General features: G+C 42.7%; 1 protein-coding gene and 1 pseudogene across 1 annotated transcript in view; one reads left to right on the top strand and one right to left on the bottom strand.

Moving 5' to 3' along the window:
• Positions 1-324: 324 nt before the first annotated feature.
• LOC110162432 (myosin-16-like) overlaps positions 325-16,141 on the bottom strand; it is a 20,109-nt gene continuing 4,292 nt past the window's right edge. The window contains exons 5-46 of the mRNA XM_020927333.2: positions 15,973-16,129; positions 15,484-15,511; positions 15,198-15,294; positions 15,008-15,100; positions 14,871-14,934; positions 14,696-14,794; positions 14,512-14,615; positions 14,246-14,384; positions 13,994-14,095; positions 13,758-13,924; positions 13,513-13,683; positions 13,260-13,436; positions 12,678-12,863; positions 12,471-12,558; positions 12,016-12,133; positions 11,816-11,936; positions 11,607-11,743; positions 11,452-11,533; positions 11,137-11,310; positions 10,961-11,041; positions 10,711-10,857; positions 10,530-10,634; positions 10,347-10,433; positions 10,103-10,248; positions 9,832-9,922; positions 9,696-9,752; positions 9,537-9,623; positions 9,197-9,442; positions 8,985-9,102; positions 8,616-8,743; positions 8,338-8,534; positions 3,149-3,281; positions 2,862-3,078; positions 2,660-2,796; positions 2,453-2,556; positions 2,147-2,339; positions 1,817-2,020; positions 1,613-1,738; positions 1,363-1,533; positions 1,067-1,267; positions 765-993; positions 325-699 (exon numbers count right to left, since the gene is read on the bottom strand). Of these exons, the coding sequence (XP_020782992.2) occupies positions 796-993; positions 1,067-1,267; positions 1,363-1,533; positions 1,613-1,738; positions 1,817-2,020; positions 2,147-2,339; positions 2,453-2,556; positions 2,660-2,796; positions 2,862-3,078; positions 3,149-3,281; positions 8,338-8,534; positions 8,616-8,743; positions 8,985-9,102; positions 9,197-9,442; positions 9,537-9,623; positions 9,696-9,752; positions 9,832-9,922; positions 10,103-10,248; positions 10,347-10,433; positions 10,530-10,634; positions 10,711-10,857; positions 10,961-11,041; positions 11,137-11,310; positions 11,452-11,533; positions 11,607-11,743; positions 11,816-11,936; positions 12,016-12,133; positions 12,471-12,558; positions 12,678-12,863; positions 13,260-13,436; positions 13,513-13,683; positions 13,758-13,924; positions 13,994-14,095; positions 14,246-14,384; positions 14,512-14,615; positions 14,696-14,794; positions 14,871-14,934; positions 15,008-15,100; positions 15,198-15,294; positions 15,484-15,511; positions 15,973-16,129 (5,478 nt within the window). The 3' untranslated portion in view covers positions 325-699; positions 765-795. The remainder of the gene's footprint in view (positions 700-764; positions 994-1,066; positions 1,268-1,362; positions 1,534-1,612; positions 1,739-1,816; positions 2,021-2,146; positions 2,340-2,452; positions 2,557-2,659; positions 2,797-2,861; positions 3,079-3,148; positions 3,282-8,337; positions 8,535-8,615; positions 8,744-8,984; positions 9,103-9,196; positions 9,443-9,536; positions 9,624-9,695; positions 9,753-9,831; positions 9,923-10,102; positions 10,249-10,346; positions 10,434-10,529; positions 10,635-10,710; positions 10,858-10,960; positions 11,042-11,136; positions 11,311-11,451; positions 11,534-11,606; positions 11,744-11,815; positions 11,937-12,015; positions 12,134-12,470; positions 12,559-12,677; positions 12,864-13,259; positions 13,437-13,512; positions 13,684-13,757; positions 13,925-13,993; positions 14,096-14,245; positions 14,385-14,511; positions 14,616-14,695; positions 14,795-14,870; positions 14,935-15,007; positions 15,101-15,197; positions 15,295-15,483; positions 15,512-15,972; positions 16,130-16,141) is intronic.
• LOC129410938 (5S ribosomal RNA) lies at positions 7,721-7,837 on the top strand (annotated as a pseudogene).

Below are 16,141 nucleotides of genomic sequence, written 5' to 3'. Positions count from 1 at the left end.
TACTGGTACTGTATACTTTTATCATTCATTCAAATTCATAATATTTGTAAGCATTACACCAGCTACCATTTCTGTATCCTTTTGGCAGAACTTGATATTGACAGTTGAAGGAGGAGTTTGAACAGGTCCATGTGCAATTCTCACCAACATTGCATACATTTAATATTTCGAATTATTTTATACAAGTATTGCTTTTGTTTAGTTAATTTATTATACGTAATTTCTTGTCTATTGCTGCTACCTAATGAATAACTCCAATGAACCAGGTAAAAACCACAGTACCACAGGATGACTTGCTCTCGGTTTATTCTCCTGCAACAGGAGGGACAGGACACTACAGCATGAACGACACACACAGGTGGGCTCTCTATCGTTGATGTGAGAACACAGCTCTCCTACCCATCATTTCAGATACATGCACCAAAGAGAAGAGGCAATAGAAAAAGGCACAGCTAAGAAGCAAAGAACAGAAGGCTGACAAAAGAACAACAGTATTATACTGTTACTGTAGAGGACATACACAGAGCAGTGACAAAGTGAGCAGGCAGACAGCTGAGACAAATCTAAGACGAGAGTAGTTAAGACTATAGGTGATGTCTTCTTGTGTTAAGACTTTCTAAAGGCATTTTAAGACTTTGTTGAAGCACAGTTTTCTGCTTCCTCAGTGACGCTTTCTCTGTTGGGTAGGCATGTGTCATCCTGAAGGAAAAAACAAACTCATAGTCCATGGTTTTATTTTTACAAACAAATATTATGTTACCAACCTGCTGCTGATGAGTGTGTAGATTTTCCTGTCTAGTCTCCCTGTCCCCCACTGGCAGGTTTAGTGACCTGCACAATCTCTACTGAGGTGAACCCCTTTGTAGTCGATGCTCGGTTCCTGGTTCTCAATTTATTAAGAGCCATTTCTGCCATTTCAGCTCTCTCCTCAGCATCATCCAGCTCATGCACAGTCTTCCTGTATTTAGACAGGCTGCAGTTAGCCTGCTCCTCCTGTTGTGACATAAGGACACATATTAATGTTCGTACAACTTTCATTTAAAACAAAATAGATGGTTGAACTTACAGCATCTTCTATTTGTCGCTTATAGGACTTGAGCTTGTTCTGTAGTTTTTCCACCAGCTCCTGCATACGCTGGTTGGTTTTGTGGTCCTCCTCCGTCTGGAAGATCAGCTCTTTGACCCGACGCTCCCCTTTACGAAGGTTTTTTACAGTCTCACCATGCCGCTTCTGCTCCTGATCCAACTCATTCTCCAACTCTTTAATCTACAGAAACCATATCGACATACATCAGAGCAGACATATACATTATTAGCATAACATGTGTACTGAATAAACCAGTAAATTCTAAGCAGTCTGACCCTGGTTTCCAGTTTCTGGATGGTTCGTTTGCCTGCTTTCAGAGCCTGCTGCTCAGCCTCCTCAAGTTTCAGAGTGAGGTCTCGGAGGGTTTGCTCTTGGTTTTTCTTCACCTTCTCCAGGTGGGAGCTGCGGTCCTGCTCCTGGCGAAGTTCTTCACACAGGCGAGTTGCCTATGTTCAAGACGGAGAGAGGAATGTTTACAGCTAGCTAGAATGATAGAAGAAAATGTAAATAATTGAGATGACGCACATCAGTCACAGCCTTTTTGGCTCTTTCATCTGCAGCTCGGAACTCAGAGATGAGCTCTTCATTCTCTGTGGACAGTTTGGTGAGGTCTGCCTCCAGTTTCCTCTTCAGTATGGTCAGGCTTTGATTCTAAAGAAATCAAAGATGAAAACAGTCCACGTTAAAGACATATTATCTTCTGTGTCTTGTGTGTGACCTAACACACACCTGCATGTTGATCTCACTGAACCTCTCCGTGGTGTCCACCAGCTCCTGTTCGATCTGTTTACGTGCCCTCTCAGATGCCTCCAGACCTCCTCGCAGCTCCTCCATCTCAGCCTGCATCAGGCACAGACGTCGCTCCTGTAGACTGTATTTCTCCCTCAGCTCATCGTGGAGACGGGCATCTTCATCCATCTGCACCTGCAGGTCCTGCAACCACACACAGAAATCAGGACATCTAACTTGTTCATACAATGTAGTTATGTTGTGTACTTTATTTATTTATGTAATGATAAATTGTTTAGTAGCTTGTTGCTGTAAAAAGAGTCAGCTTACTTTGATCTGCTGCTGCAGCTTTTTCAGAGTTTTCACCAGTTCGGCGTTGTTTCTGTTAGCATGCTCTAACTGAATTTCCATCTCATTTAAATCTGTCTCCATCTTCTTCTTCATCCTCAGTGCCTCAGCACGACCTTTGGCCTCTGCCTCCAGGCTAGCTTGGAGCGACTCAATGGCACGAGCATGGTTCTTCCTAAACAGCACGTATGAGTCATTTCAATATATTTAAAATACTTCCTCCACACTCATATGCTAGTGACGTGGTCCACTTTATAAAGACTAGTATATGAATGTATGTGTGCTGACCTGGTAACCTCAAATTCCTCCTCCTTTTCATGGATCCTCCTGTCAATGTCGGCTTTGACCTGAGCGAGCTCCAGCTGCACACGCACCAGTTTACCCTCCTCTACCTGAACCACAATCAAAACACAAGTCAAGTCTTCTCATAAATTACATTAAGTATTATAATACATATATATTGTAGTATGTTAAGGTTAAGACTTTGCCTTGTACCTCAAGACAAGCCTCAGCCTCCTCCAGAGCCATTTGAAGTTCCTCTCTCTCCACCTCCAGTTTCTTTTTGGCCTTCTGCAGCTCATGGACACTTCTGCCTCCTTCTCCAAGCTGGTCAACTAACTCCTTAATCTCCTCTGTGGATGGAACAAAGTTCATGATAGAACCTTTTATTATCATTTATGTTATGAACAGTTAGTACCTGAGAGGGACTTATTCTCCTTGCGTATTGTTTCCATCTGATCTAGGCTCTCCTCATATGCTGTCTTGAGTTTGTAGAGCTCTGTCATGTACGAGCGGCTCTCCTTCTGACTGGTCTCCAGCTCCAGTTGTAGTTCCTCATTCTTCTGGTGCCACTCAGCAGCCATCTTGTCAAAAGCTCGCTGTTTCTTATCCAGAGCGGCTGCAGCAGCATTTGACTATTGAAACAAAATTATAATTAGAAGGATATTTGTTCATAACATTACTTGTTTGTCTTCTCTGATGTACCTTCTCCAGGTCTATGGTGAGGTCCTCCACTTCACCTTGCAGTCTCTGTTTCACCTTCTCCAGACTGGCTGCTCTGGCTTGAGCTGCTTCAGCTGCCTCCTCAGCCTCCTGTAGACGCACTGCAAGTTTACGCCTAAATGTGTGGAAAAGAAAAGAACAATTCCATTACTAAAGTGGCTAAACATTGTACAGTGGCTAAACATGGTGTGTGTGTGTGTGTGTGTGTGAGTGTGTGTGTTCGAATAGTGGATATGACTTTAGACTTTAATTTATGTGAACTTTATATTATATTAAATATCTGGGCTCGACATTAACGGTTGTCCGCTGGTCCGGGGCAACTAAAACTTTTGTCCGGGCAAGTACTCTCCTCTGCCTAGTTGCCCGAGCGGGCAAGTGAAAATAAAGCGACACAAATCTAGTCCCCCAGTAATAACTATTTATTTGGTTGATAAACAAAGCGACGGGTTGTCCGTTCATAACGCATTTTTTTCATTTCCGTGAAAGGAACAGATAAGTCCAACCTTTTGAACTGCCACGAAAAACGGCCGCGGTGACAAGTGCTCACTTCATGCGCGTTGCTGTGCGCATCACAGTCAATGTTTTGTCTTTCCCACTGACTGTAGGCATCTTAAATAAAACGGACGTAGTATTACGCTGCCTCCTGCACCACAATCTTTGCCCAGTCAATCAAAAATGTCCCTTAGTGCGGACCGTGCCACTCCACCCCTTTTGTTTTGTCTCTCATTCTACCGTCACATCTCACATATCTAGGAAACTTCATGACGCGTCGGAATGAAAAGCGAACTCAGGGCTAAACCCAACTCCAAAAATTTGCCATATATTTATCAAGCCTACTCACTAATCTCAGTAATTAGTTAAAATGCATAGGTTATTATTATAGCCCGTGCTTTTGGGAATAACATTCACTGGGACGGTACCGGGGCGTCTCCAAGCGATACGTGCGCTCCGTGCGCTCTGTGAGCGGGGCGTGTGTCACCGGAGGACCACGCCGCGTGACATTAAACCTGCTTCTCTACTTCAGTCCTCATGGAGCCCTGTACGTGCACACTCCCACATCGTACTGAGATCCATTCATAGAGAACAGTCCTACCTGTGCGCCTCTAGTGCGTCGCTCCAGTGCCACGCGCGTAAATCCCGTGTTTTCTTAACCTATTACGCAGCGACGAGAAGCGCGAACAAGGACCTAAATTTAAGCAGTCCAAACTAACTCCACAGTAGAGGACCGAGATATGTAGTAGTTTTCTTTATAAGTGCGCAAAGGGTACAGTTACAATTTATGTTTTTATGCAAATTAATGGCCAATATTATTAAGAAAATACTTTTCAGTCATTGAATAACTTTATATCTATGTTAATTCATATTTTAAAACAGAGTAGGCTACTATACACGGTTCAGGTATAACTCCAAATGCGCACGCAAATAAACGCACAACTGATTGTCACGAAGACTGACCTGCGCTTAAGTTTCGCTTTTGTTTCTCGTTTTCTGCACTTTATATAAAAGGCAGCGCATAGAGCATGTGCTCTTACTTTGATTAATAACTTTACGCTTTTTCTACTCGGAGGAGGACGGAGGAGAATTATGGAGAACTTTAGGCAGATTCGTTTGGATACATCTTTACGCACACGCGCTCCACGCTGGATATATTTACCAATGAGGAGCAGGGTTTTTGCGGAGTTTTGGTTCATATTATGTTTGGCTTAAATTTGACGCGGACACTGCAGGCTGTGGATTTATTATTACGCACTTTGGCTTTGAGACTCTATAAACGCCCAGCACTGGAGACTGGGTGTTTTCGGGTGGATACAAGTTTCACGCTGCACCTTGTTTCTTCAGCTCTTCTGTTTTACCGGTAAAAGACACACTGCACTTAGTTTGGACACATGTAGGACATGCTCAACATGTTAAACATGAGCGCTGTTTGTGCAGTACATTTGCGCAGAGCGCAGTACTGACGCGTGAACACCTGCACTACTGATAAATTGAAGTGAAATTAAAGTGTGTGTTGGCTTATTGACGCGGGCATTTAATGAAAGGGACCGAAAGTGGGCACCGAGCGAACTTTTGTTTTTTTTAATACCAGTTTTTTAGTACTTACCAGTACTTACCGGGCCTTTTCGGTCGATGCCTACTTGAAACAGAGTTTCGATACCCAACACTATCTGCGCAGACTATAGGCTCGTGCAAGTCCAGTTCTATGGTGTACTGGCACTAAAATATTTGGAATGTGAAATGTGCAAGTGAAAGTCGGTTTCTTAACCTGTGGGCGAGGGTCCAAGGGAAGGATTTATAAGGCTATATATTTGTGAAGCTCATGAAGCCAAAATTAACTTTAAACATACAGAAAGTAAATCAGATGTAATGCAAAGTAGTGTAACTCCATTACATATGAGGGACAATACTGCATTACAAAATGTTACACTGCAAAAGGCAATATGTATCACAGTTTCAGATTAACTTGCTCATTGGTCCCAGCATTGGTCCCAGATGACAGCAACCAGGACTATAGATGTTCTGTCATATTTATCTATAATCACATTAGTTCTAGTTGTCACCTGCCCATATGGGTCTGACAACCTGAGACACGTTGAGGCACTCTTAGATCTCTGAGTGGATACAAGAGAGAACAATTTAATGAGAAGACCAATGATAATCGTTTTCATCTCATATACATACAAATTTGGACACACTTTTTCATGTATGCTTCTTTTTTCCCTCCATATTTACACTGTGGAGTGTAGTATGAAATGATTTAAACTTGTTTTATATATTTGAGATTCTGCCCCACTCTCTCAAACCATTTAGTCATTGTGGTCATGTTATGTTGGTATTCATATGAAAAAAAAGTTTTTATATGCCTGTGCTAGAGTTCTAGTCAAGACTGCATTAATTGAGGCCAAGACCTGTCCGAGACCTCAGGGTCCTGAGACCAGGACAAGACCAAGACCTCTGAGGGTTGAGACCAAGACCACAGCCCATCGAGACCAAATCATGACCATCTTTGTCATTTTTTACATTTATTTGGATTTTACAGTTATTTTGGCACATATATATCAATGTTTTTAGAAATCTATCTCCATTTTATCTGATAAATGTTAATTTAAGATTAAATTAAGACAAGCAAACTGTACTGTACTGAACACTGCCCTTTTTTAGACTCTCACCCACAGTTTGAGAACCCTTTCTTTAAGAAAACTTCCATTGGTATTTTACACAAAACTGCTTCAAAGTGAATAAAGTGGGTAGGATTTTTTAACCCGTTTTGTCAAGTTTCTAACTGGAGTTACATTCACTTGCTGGTTTTGCAGTGGGATTTACCACATTTACCAAACGCATGTCGTGACAAACATAGATGCATTTTGAGCACTTTTATTAGGCAACCTTCAACCACATGTAGTAGTAGTGCTGCTTTGTGCCAACAATGTAACATAAATTTGGATTCGTTTTAGTATTATTTTTCTAATCTGTGGGCATTGAAGAGGGAGCCCGTTTGTGCTATATGCAGGGAGGAGCGAGAGCGCGAAAAGAAGGAGCAGATGACGTGAGGCAGATGGGCAGGTAGAATGTTTTAAAAAGTTTATCCTTCCCTGTGATACATTCTGGTACGAGAGGGTACACGCTGTTGCGGACAAGGCACGCGCGCTGGGGGCGCTCCACACAAATGCACAGGCTGCAGCGAGACACCCCGCACGCCCCCGCACACCGGTACAAGTTTATTGCCGATAGCAGTGGCCGTAATGAAATATGATCGCACCTGTCTAAAGTCAGACCTCGAGTCCGAGACAAGACCGAGTCCAAGCGCCTTCAAGACCGAGTCCAAACGTGGTCGAGTCCGAGACGAGACCAATAACTCGTGTAACCTCGCGAAACCACAGCCGTGCGTCAACGCAAAGGCGGTTCTACCGGCAGCTTGCAGCAGGAAGTACACGCGCAGCTCTGACTCTGTGTTTCTCAATGAGAAAGACGATCAAATTTGACTGGGCGCGTTTAGCCGCTTGTATCAGGTCTACAGTTAAACTAACAGCTGAACACACTTGTATTACCTTCTGTACAGGCTGACCACGGCAAAAGCCACGATTTAAAAAAGTAAATTTTAAAGCTCTTATTAACAGTCTTTCTGGACCTGGGCCCTTTTACATGACACAGATCTGCCCCAGGAGCACGTTGTCCTGACGGTAAAGGCACAAATACAACCAAAGATTCATGCTCTGTGTATTTTGATGGGGATACGTGTAGAGTGTCAAAAAATAGGATGGATCCTATTTTCTGAAATCTACGCGTGCAGGACGCGTTGCTCCATACGTGCGTCTAGCACCTGCAGTGAAGCCGTCCTCATTCACTTTCCATGCATTCTAAAAGTTAAACGTCCAAAAGTTGCAGTTTTTACGCTCGCATAGAGCGAAATGTACGTGCAGTCAAGCCAGGCCCTAACAGCTGAACATACTTGTATTCACCTTCTGTACAGGCTGACCAGGGCAAACGCGAGGATTTCAAAAGCAAATTTTAAAGCACTAATTAACAGTATTTCTGGACATGGGCTCTTTCACAGGACACTGTGGCCATACCGGCTTGTAAAAGCCTGATCCCGTCAGATCTCAGAAGCTAAGCAGGCTGGGCCTGGGTAGTACTTGAATGGGAGACCGCTAGGAATTCCAGGTGCCACAGTGGGTCGTTGTGTCCTTAGGCAAGACACTTCACCTGCATTGCCTAGTATGAAAGAGGTGTGAGCGTGAGTGATGGTGGTGGTCGGAGGGGCTGATGGCTCAGATTGGCAGCCTCGCTTCCGTCAGTCTGCCCCAGGGCAGCTGTGGCTACAGTAGTAGTTTACCACCACTGAGTGTGAAGTGAATGAATAATGAACTGTAAAGCGCTTTGGGTATCTTGAAAGACGCTATATAAATGCTATCAATCAATCAATCGACACAGATCTGCCCCAGGAGCATGTTGTGCTGAGCCAGGCCCTAAAAAAAGGTCTAGAGTACTACAACACTAGCCTGTGCACATATTTAAAATTATATAATTAACTGAGCACCATTTTGTTTTTCCGGGCAAGTAAGTCTGGGTGTCGGACAAGTAAAAAATTTGCCCGGTCAAGTACTTGTAAATGCTTAATGTCAAGCCCTGTATATTATTATATAATATTTATTTCCCACAAAAAGAAAACATACTTGGTTTCTTCCAGTTCCTCAGTGCGATGGATGGCATCCGTCTCATATTTGGTTCTCCAGGTGGTGACATCAGCGTTGAGTTTGGACACTAAGCGCTGCAGCTCTCCTCTGGCCTCAGACTCCTCCTCCAGCTGCTCTTTAAGCAGGGAGAGGTCATGACGAGCATTGGCCAGGCCTATCACGGCAGTGTTACGTGCCTACATACAAACAGAAGAATAAATGTCAAAGTAATGCCATAATGCTGTGGTTAACAGTGCATATCAGACTATGATGTGTACCTTGCTCTCCTCATCCAGCTGTCTCTTCAGCTCATCCACCTGTAAGGTGAGTGTGGCCTTCAACCTAGTCACCTGGGTCAGCTTGCTCTGTGCATCCTCTAACTCTCTGCTCAGATCATTGTTCTCAGCTTCAGGACAGAAACAGCAACAAACATCAATCATCATAAAGACTGTATCTATGATTATGTTATTTTAATGAATGAAGCAGATTTTTTTTCCTCACTTGTTTTTTCCCCCTTCACTTCATTGTTAGTCACATTCTTTTCAAATATATTATAATTTATTGCAATTGTGTATTCTTATTCTAATTGATTCCCACAGTTTTAAAATAGTGTTTCTGTACAACACTACTGGATCATTTCTTTTTACCAGTCAGGTGGATTTTGGCAGTATTGAGTTCTGTTTGAGTGCGCTCCATCTCAGCCAGGCGAGCATTGGCCTCTGCCAGACTGTCTTCAAGTTTATGGGCATGAGCATCAGAGTTCACCTAAAATACAAATACAGTTTTTTTGTATTTTCTGTGTTGGCATACCTACAAGAAATCAAAAACTGAAAATTAACTTCTGTACAGTTGTCAGTACCTTTGCTTTGTGCGTGGCTTCCAGTGTGGCGTTGAGGTCTTCGATCTCTGCCTTCATGCTCAGTTTGTCCTTCTCCAGTTTGACCTTGAGCCTGGTCAGGTTCTCCAGATGTTCTCCCAGCTCAGCCATGCCATCAGAGTGCTTTTTCCTCAAGGCAGCGGCTGTGGCCTCTGACTGCAGCGCGGCCTCCTCCAGCTCACGTCTTAACTTCAGCAACTCTGCCTCACGCTTCCTGTTCTGCTCAATCTAATGCACAAATGAAGTACAGGGAGAATCATTCAGCTCATTCATCAATTCAGAATGTTGAAGAAGAAAAATTTTGACTGCCAGTCAAACTCACCTGAGCAACAGTGGCTCCTCCCGCCTCTTCCAGCCTATCACTGAGATCCTCTAGATCACGTGACAGGTCGGCTCTCTGCTTTTCCACCTATCACATATTCAATCTTCATAAATTATAACGTCATATACAATATAGAGCACTATTTATAAAGGGGGTTACCTTGGCTCTGATGGCTCGTTCAGCTTCAAGCTCTTCCTCCAGCTCCTCAATGCGCGCCTATTTTAATTATGATAGAAAAAAGTTATTTAGGCAACTAGTCGTCATTGTTCAGGCAATGAGTCCACTCATTCCAAACCTGGTGCTCTTTGAGTTTACGGCTGAGCATTGTGCTGAGAGCTTGTTCATCCTCCAACTTTGCATTCATGTTGTTAATCTCAAAGTCTCTCCTGTATGAAAGTACATGTTTGATTATGAAACTGCAACAGATTGACAATATCTCCCAATTAATATACTTCTGTTTTGTGTTATAAAGTAATGATTAATACTAATGAAATCACAAATACTCAACAGCAATAAAGCAGAAATGTTTTGTTTTAAAATCTACAAATTTCAGTAAATTTGTTTACTTCTTGATGACATCTTCCAAATCCAGTTTGGCATTTTCCATGTCATTGAGATTTTCAATGGCCATCTTCAGATCACCCTCTGCTTTTCTCCTGGCTTTCTCCACCTCTGCCCTGATTCTTTTCTCTTGTTCCCAACTGTCTTCCAGCTATAAGCCACATAAAATGCTCAGTTATGGTAATCATTTAAGGTTTCAACAAATATCAGAATTTCTCTCTCCAAAATGCAGATTCAGTTATAACTTGCCTCATTCACTTGAGTGTTAAGCTTGCTGTTGGTCTTCGTTAGATGGTTGACTTTGTCTTCTTCTGTTTGGAGATCATCTAGAGTTTTCTAAATTATATTTAGAAAAAAAGATACAGCCTGAATGCTGCAGGTATACACAAAATTCTTTAGTTTGTTTTCAAAGTAAACTGTGCTTCCACGGACCTGTTGCAGTTCCTCAAGTACTCTCTTCTCCTTGTGCAGCTTGGCGATAGTGTCATCTCGCTGGTCAAGCTCACCAGTCAAAGTTCGCACTCTAAAGTCCAAACTCTAAAGGAATGACAACTTCATTCCAACCTCATTCTACATTATTGCGCAATACAAAACCATATGCCTCTGTGTTGACCTGTTTCTCCTTCTCAGTCTTGGTAAGAGTTGACTCTAGAGATTCTAGGTCTCTCTTGAGTTCAGTCATCTCCCCTTCGAGCTGCCTTCTCTGGCTGTGAAGTGCTGCTGTGGTCCCCTCCTCCTCCTCCAGACGCTCACGGAGGTCCTGCGTGCACAGTCCAAATGATACAGTGACTTTTCATTCACACATATTTGTTCATATGTTTAGCTCTATTTAAAACTGTATTTCTTTAATATTTGTGAAGCACCTGGGCTGATTCTTCAAGCTGGACCTTCTGGTGCATCAGCTGAGTACATCGCTCTTCTGCATCTCCCAGCATGTCCTGCTCCTGTGGTTTCAATATCACAAGGGGTTTTACTCTTATCATGCAAACATATTATAGAACAGAAAAACACTATAATGTGTGCATAGGTGTACACTTACAGCAGCCAATGCCAGGGCCAAGTCATTCTTCTCCTGCGACAGAGTGACCATCTTCTCATCCAGATCTTTGATCTTTGTCTCCAACTCTTTCACTTTCTCCACAGCCACTCTCAGCTCCTCTTCTTTGGCCTTGAAGATCTCCTCTTGACGGGCCACCATCAGCAGAGGTTTTACCTACACACAAATAGCGGAGAACATGCTGAAAAGGATTTGACTAATGGCAAATGGAGTAATAATGTATCACTAGTTAACATATATGTTTTATAGATGTAAATGTAGTTTAGTATTGTAATATGGTGAAATACACCAGTGCACCTTTGTGTAAAGCTTCCACCATCCCCAGAAGCGCAACTGAAGGAACTTCCTCACGTTTCGTTGAATGGCCATCAGTGCAATTCTGTATTACACAAAGATAAATCAGTGTTCAAAGGTGCAAACTCAGCACAGACTTTCACTGTAGCCTTACTGACCGACGATCTACCATCTTTTTAAACTCGATCCTCATGAGAACTCCTCTGAGGCGAGCCTGGAACAAAGTGATGACCTTTGTCAGACGTTCATCGCGCATGTCCTCAAGCTTAGCCAGGACACCAGCACGGAAAAACACCTGAGAAGACAGTCAAAACCAATGTAAACAGGAAAAGTGAAAGAATATAAATCTATTTGGTTTATTAAAAACCTTTGTATGGCCTATGCGGTACTCCATACTGTCTAGGCTAATTGAACTGAGAATGAGTTCAGATGCTTTCTTGTTGTCAACAAATCCCTTTGGCATCACATTGGGGTTGAGGATGTAGTACCTAAGATGACAGAAGAAATAAGAACCTGAGTATCATAAAGTTTATGTGCACCACAGTGTCAGCAGTAGAGATGCATTACCTCTGTTTGAATTCTGGATACTGCATTCTGTTGGGAAATCCCTTCCTGCAGATGCGGATGCCCTCAAGGACACCATTACAAGCCAGTTGGTGCAGGATCAGATGATTGTCTGTCACACCTTAACCACAAAATAGACTTTGCAAATGATAGTTCAGTAAATAATACAATATGCATGTAACCTGCCATGTCAAGTTAATCATTAGAAGTAGAAAGTACCAGTTAGTTCAGGAATTAATTATTGATTATTGTCAGACTGCACTGCCGATTCCAACCACTAGTGGTCACTAAAACTATAAATAACCCACTGAAGGACCCTTAAATAAATATATCAAAGTCAACCCTTTATCAAAAGAAGATCAAATTTTTAACACAACATTTCACCACTCTTATTTCATGTGCACCTTTTTATATTAAACAAAGCTTTTTGGATATTACAGTTTTGTCTCTCCACTGACCTGACTGCTTGAACTCATTTGGCACAATGCAGCGGACAAAGTGAGGAGCAGTGCTTCGCAGGGTGCTCATCAGCTTGTTCAACTGTTCCTGCAGCACAAACACAAGGCTGTAAAAAGAGCTTGTGGGTTTAAAGGAGAGGTGTGATGTTGACACGCTTGTTTGCTCAGGTGTGTGTGTCCTGTGCCACGGCTGAGTGAAGGAGTTACCCTGTAGAAGTTGGACACTGTTTGAAACGAGGAGCCCTTCTTCTGTTTTTTGGTCCCAGCTGCGGTCTCCTCCTCTTTGAAGAGCAGAGCCAGCAGAGGCATGGACGACTTCTGGAACAGGCCCACCACTGTCTCGTTCAGGGGGTCTTTATTCTTCTCTAGCCAGCCAGTAATGTTGTAGCCCACCTTTGACAAGCACAGCAAAAATATGCAAATATGCTCAGACTTCTAAATTAAACATTGTATTATAACTAACTAGCACAATTGCACCAAAAATTACAGTTATATAATAACATCCTGAACACTAGTCTAATGTTGAAAGGCTTTAGGTTTTTCTTAATACTATGTTTTATGGTATGGTTAGTGAAAGCAGCTTGAAATTTGGGTGAAGAATGGGAGAGACATTCAGTTAATTGAGTAACCATACTGTTTAGCCATACAGTAATTTGTGATCAAGCTAATAGCTGTAGTTGCCCCATATATAAGCCCTAAATGTGTGCTTGACCAACTAAGCTGTGTTGAAATATTGTTTTGTTAACAAATATTTGTTTTGTTTACGTTATAATTATTACTACAACTCACTGTGCCGGCATAGTGCACCAACTCAAAATGGGCTTCCGTTCCTTTCTTCCCCCCTTTTGGCTTGAGGAAGTTCGCGGATTTGCCGAGGTGGTTGTCATGGAGAGCTGCTTTGAAGGTAGCGTCAGTCGCCTTGGGAAACACACACTGCTCTTCAAGGATGGAGAATATCCCCATGGGCTGAAGATGTAGAATAGATAAAACAATGTTGAAAAGCTGTTTACATATTTATCCATAGTATGTGTTGGTGCTCTACCTTCTCTAGCAGGTCTATGCAAGCCTGCAGATCCAGACCAAAGTCAATGAAGACCCAGTCGATGCCCTCTTTCTTATACTCCTCCTGCTCCAGCACAAACATGTGATGGTTGAAGAACTGCTGCAGCTTCTCATTGGTGAAGTTGATGCAGAGTTGTTCAAAGCTGTTGAACTAAGAGACACGAAGACACATTATTTAATTTAAGTGCAAGAAAATTGGGGGGACAAAATGAAGAAGCGCCTTACATCAAATATCTCAAACCCTGCAATGTCAAGCACTCCTATGAAGTACTGCCTCTGCAATTTAGTGTCCAGGGTTTTATTGATGCGAGTCACCATCCATTTGAACATTCTGTCATAGATGGCTTTTGCAAGAGCGCCAATGGAGTAAACACATTGGTCCTGGTTCTGACCTAATAGTTTAAAAACAATAATTGTTAATTTCACCAAAGATGTAAGAAGACAAGACAGTTTTGACTAACCTTTAGTCACAAACTCATTTCCAACTTTTACCCTGGGTCGCGTTAAGCCTTTTTGCAGCTCACCAGAGTTAATGGCCATGAGGTGGGCAACTTTGTCAGCCACTACACAAAAAGTTAGTGTTAAAATGTTACTTAATTATGAGACCAAAATATGTTGTAGCAGCAGGTGTAAAAAACAAGCTTTGTGTAAGATACAAAGGAATACTGACCATGAAAAAGAAACAGTTAAAAAGCAAGAGAAGCAGTGTCTACCCTCAGTGGAGTCCACGTCAGCCTGCTCCTCTCTGGCTTTCTGTTTGAACTTCATGTTACCGAAGTGCATTATGCCCCCAGTCAGCTTGTACACGCTCATCTTCTCATCCTGGGTGAAGCCCAGAACATCAAAAGCCTCCTTTAGACACACGAAAAAAAAACATGTGAGCTGCACAGTGCTGATATGACACCACATCAGCAGGATCTCAATTTGAGAGTCATTTAGACTGGCAGAATAAAAACGTCAGAAGTCAACTGTTTCTCACATCAGTGAGGAGCAGTTCCTCTCCGTCGTCCATGTTGTCCACCACAGTGACTCCCTGACACACCCACACATACTGCTTCGGGTCAGGACTCAGTAGCAGAGCCTCTACGATGTAAAGGAATGAGAGGGTTAATAGAAACAGGGGACTCAAGGTGTTCTATGTTAACTCACTACTGTACACATACCTATGAGTTCTGGCTTTCTCCCTGACAGAAGCTGGTAGAAGATGTGGTATCCTCTTTCTGCAGACTGCTGGGATATCACTCTAGATTTCTCCAGCAGATCTTAAAAAAAGTTTTAATTAGACACAAGATATTACAATTTCACAACATACATCTAGAAATATGTGTAAGCACTCACAAGTCTCAATGTCGGCACCAGCTAGCTTAGCTGTTGGGCCAAAGTGGATACGAATAAACTTTCCCTGTAAGATGAAGATAAAATCATTAACATAATCATCATGTTTAACTTAACATGAAAGAAAGTTTATATCTTACAAAACGTGAGGAGTTATTGTTCCTGATGGTCTTGGCGTTACCAAATGCCTCTAGCACTGGGTTGGCCTGAATGATCTGATCCTCCAATGAGCCCTGTGAAGAAAGAGATTTTGTGTTATAGACCAGACTCAGAAGGTCATATTTTCTGCAGTATGTTACACTGTATACATGTCTGGATAGTAAAACATGCCTTGGAATCGGAAACTTTGCTCCCAGATGCTCCAACATTGGCAAAATATTGAATGACCTTCTTAGTATTCTCAGTCTTGCCTGCACCAGATTCTCCGCTAATAAAGAAAAACACTCTATTACACAGAGATCCTACATGCATACGTTTACTGAACAGGGCAATAATAGTTTGGAGACTGGCCAATCAATTGTTTTGGCTCTCTGCATTTCCAAACCCCTTAGTATTACTATCTACATTAACCTCCCAAATTCAATGTGTCAGTCATGCTTTGATAGGATGTACTTACGTGATCAGCATGGACTGGTTTTCATGCTCTGTAATGAAAGGACATAAGGAGGACAATGTGAGAGGGATGACAGTAATTCCTGATGATTTCCCACTGAGTAGATCAGAGAACTGTGGATGTGCTCCATCCTGCTCCCAGCCACACAGACAGCTGCCCGTTCTCCCCTGACTCCACATAATGGCTTCAAAGTATTTTCAACTCCCTGAACAAATCATCACACGGCACACTGATTACAAACCTGAAGCAACTGGCCTACTCCCTCCATCCCCATACAACTGTGGAATGGCTGTCTAACAACTCCCCAGGGGGCCCTTCACATCACCACGCACCACTTGTATGTCTATTTCACTGCACTGTCAACCACTTATCCAACCTGTTTTTTCCTCTACTACACTGATTAAAATGATTTTCCTTCCCCCGTTCTTCATGGACCCCCTCTGTGAAATCTCCCCCTTTGACGTTGCGTTCAAGACATTCAAGCTCGCTCACCCAGCAACATGTCGTGGTAGGCATTATCGGAGACTGAGAAGAGGTGAGGAGGAACTTCATTGCGTTTCTTCCCCTTGTATAACTGGGCCACTTTTGCTCCGTAGATGGGCAGCCATTTGTACGGGTTGATGGTCACGCAGAAAAGGCCTGAATAAGTCTGGGTTAGAGA

The sequence above is a fragment of the Boleophthalmus pectinirostris genome, unplaced genomic scaffold (genome assembly GCF_026225935.1).
Source record: "Boleophthalmus pectinirostris isolate CB_2022bp ecotype Guang Dong unplaced genomic scaffold, ASM2622593v1 HiC_scaffold_2826, whole genome shotgun sequence".
Taxonomy (NCBI): domain Eukaryota; kingdom Metazoa; phylum Chordata; class Actinopteri; order Gobiiformes; family Gobiidae; genus Boleophthalmus; species Boleophthalmus pectinirostris.
The sequence above is the reverse complement of the archived record's forward strand: the minus strand, read 5'-3'. Positions and strand labels throughout refer to the sequence as shown.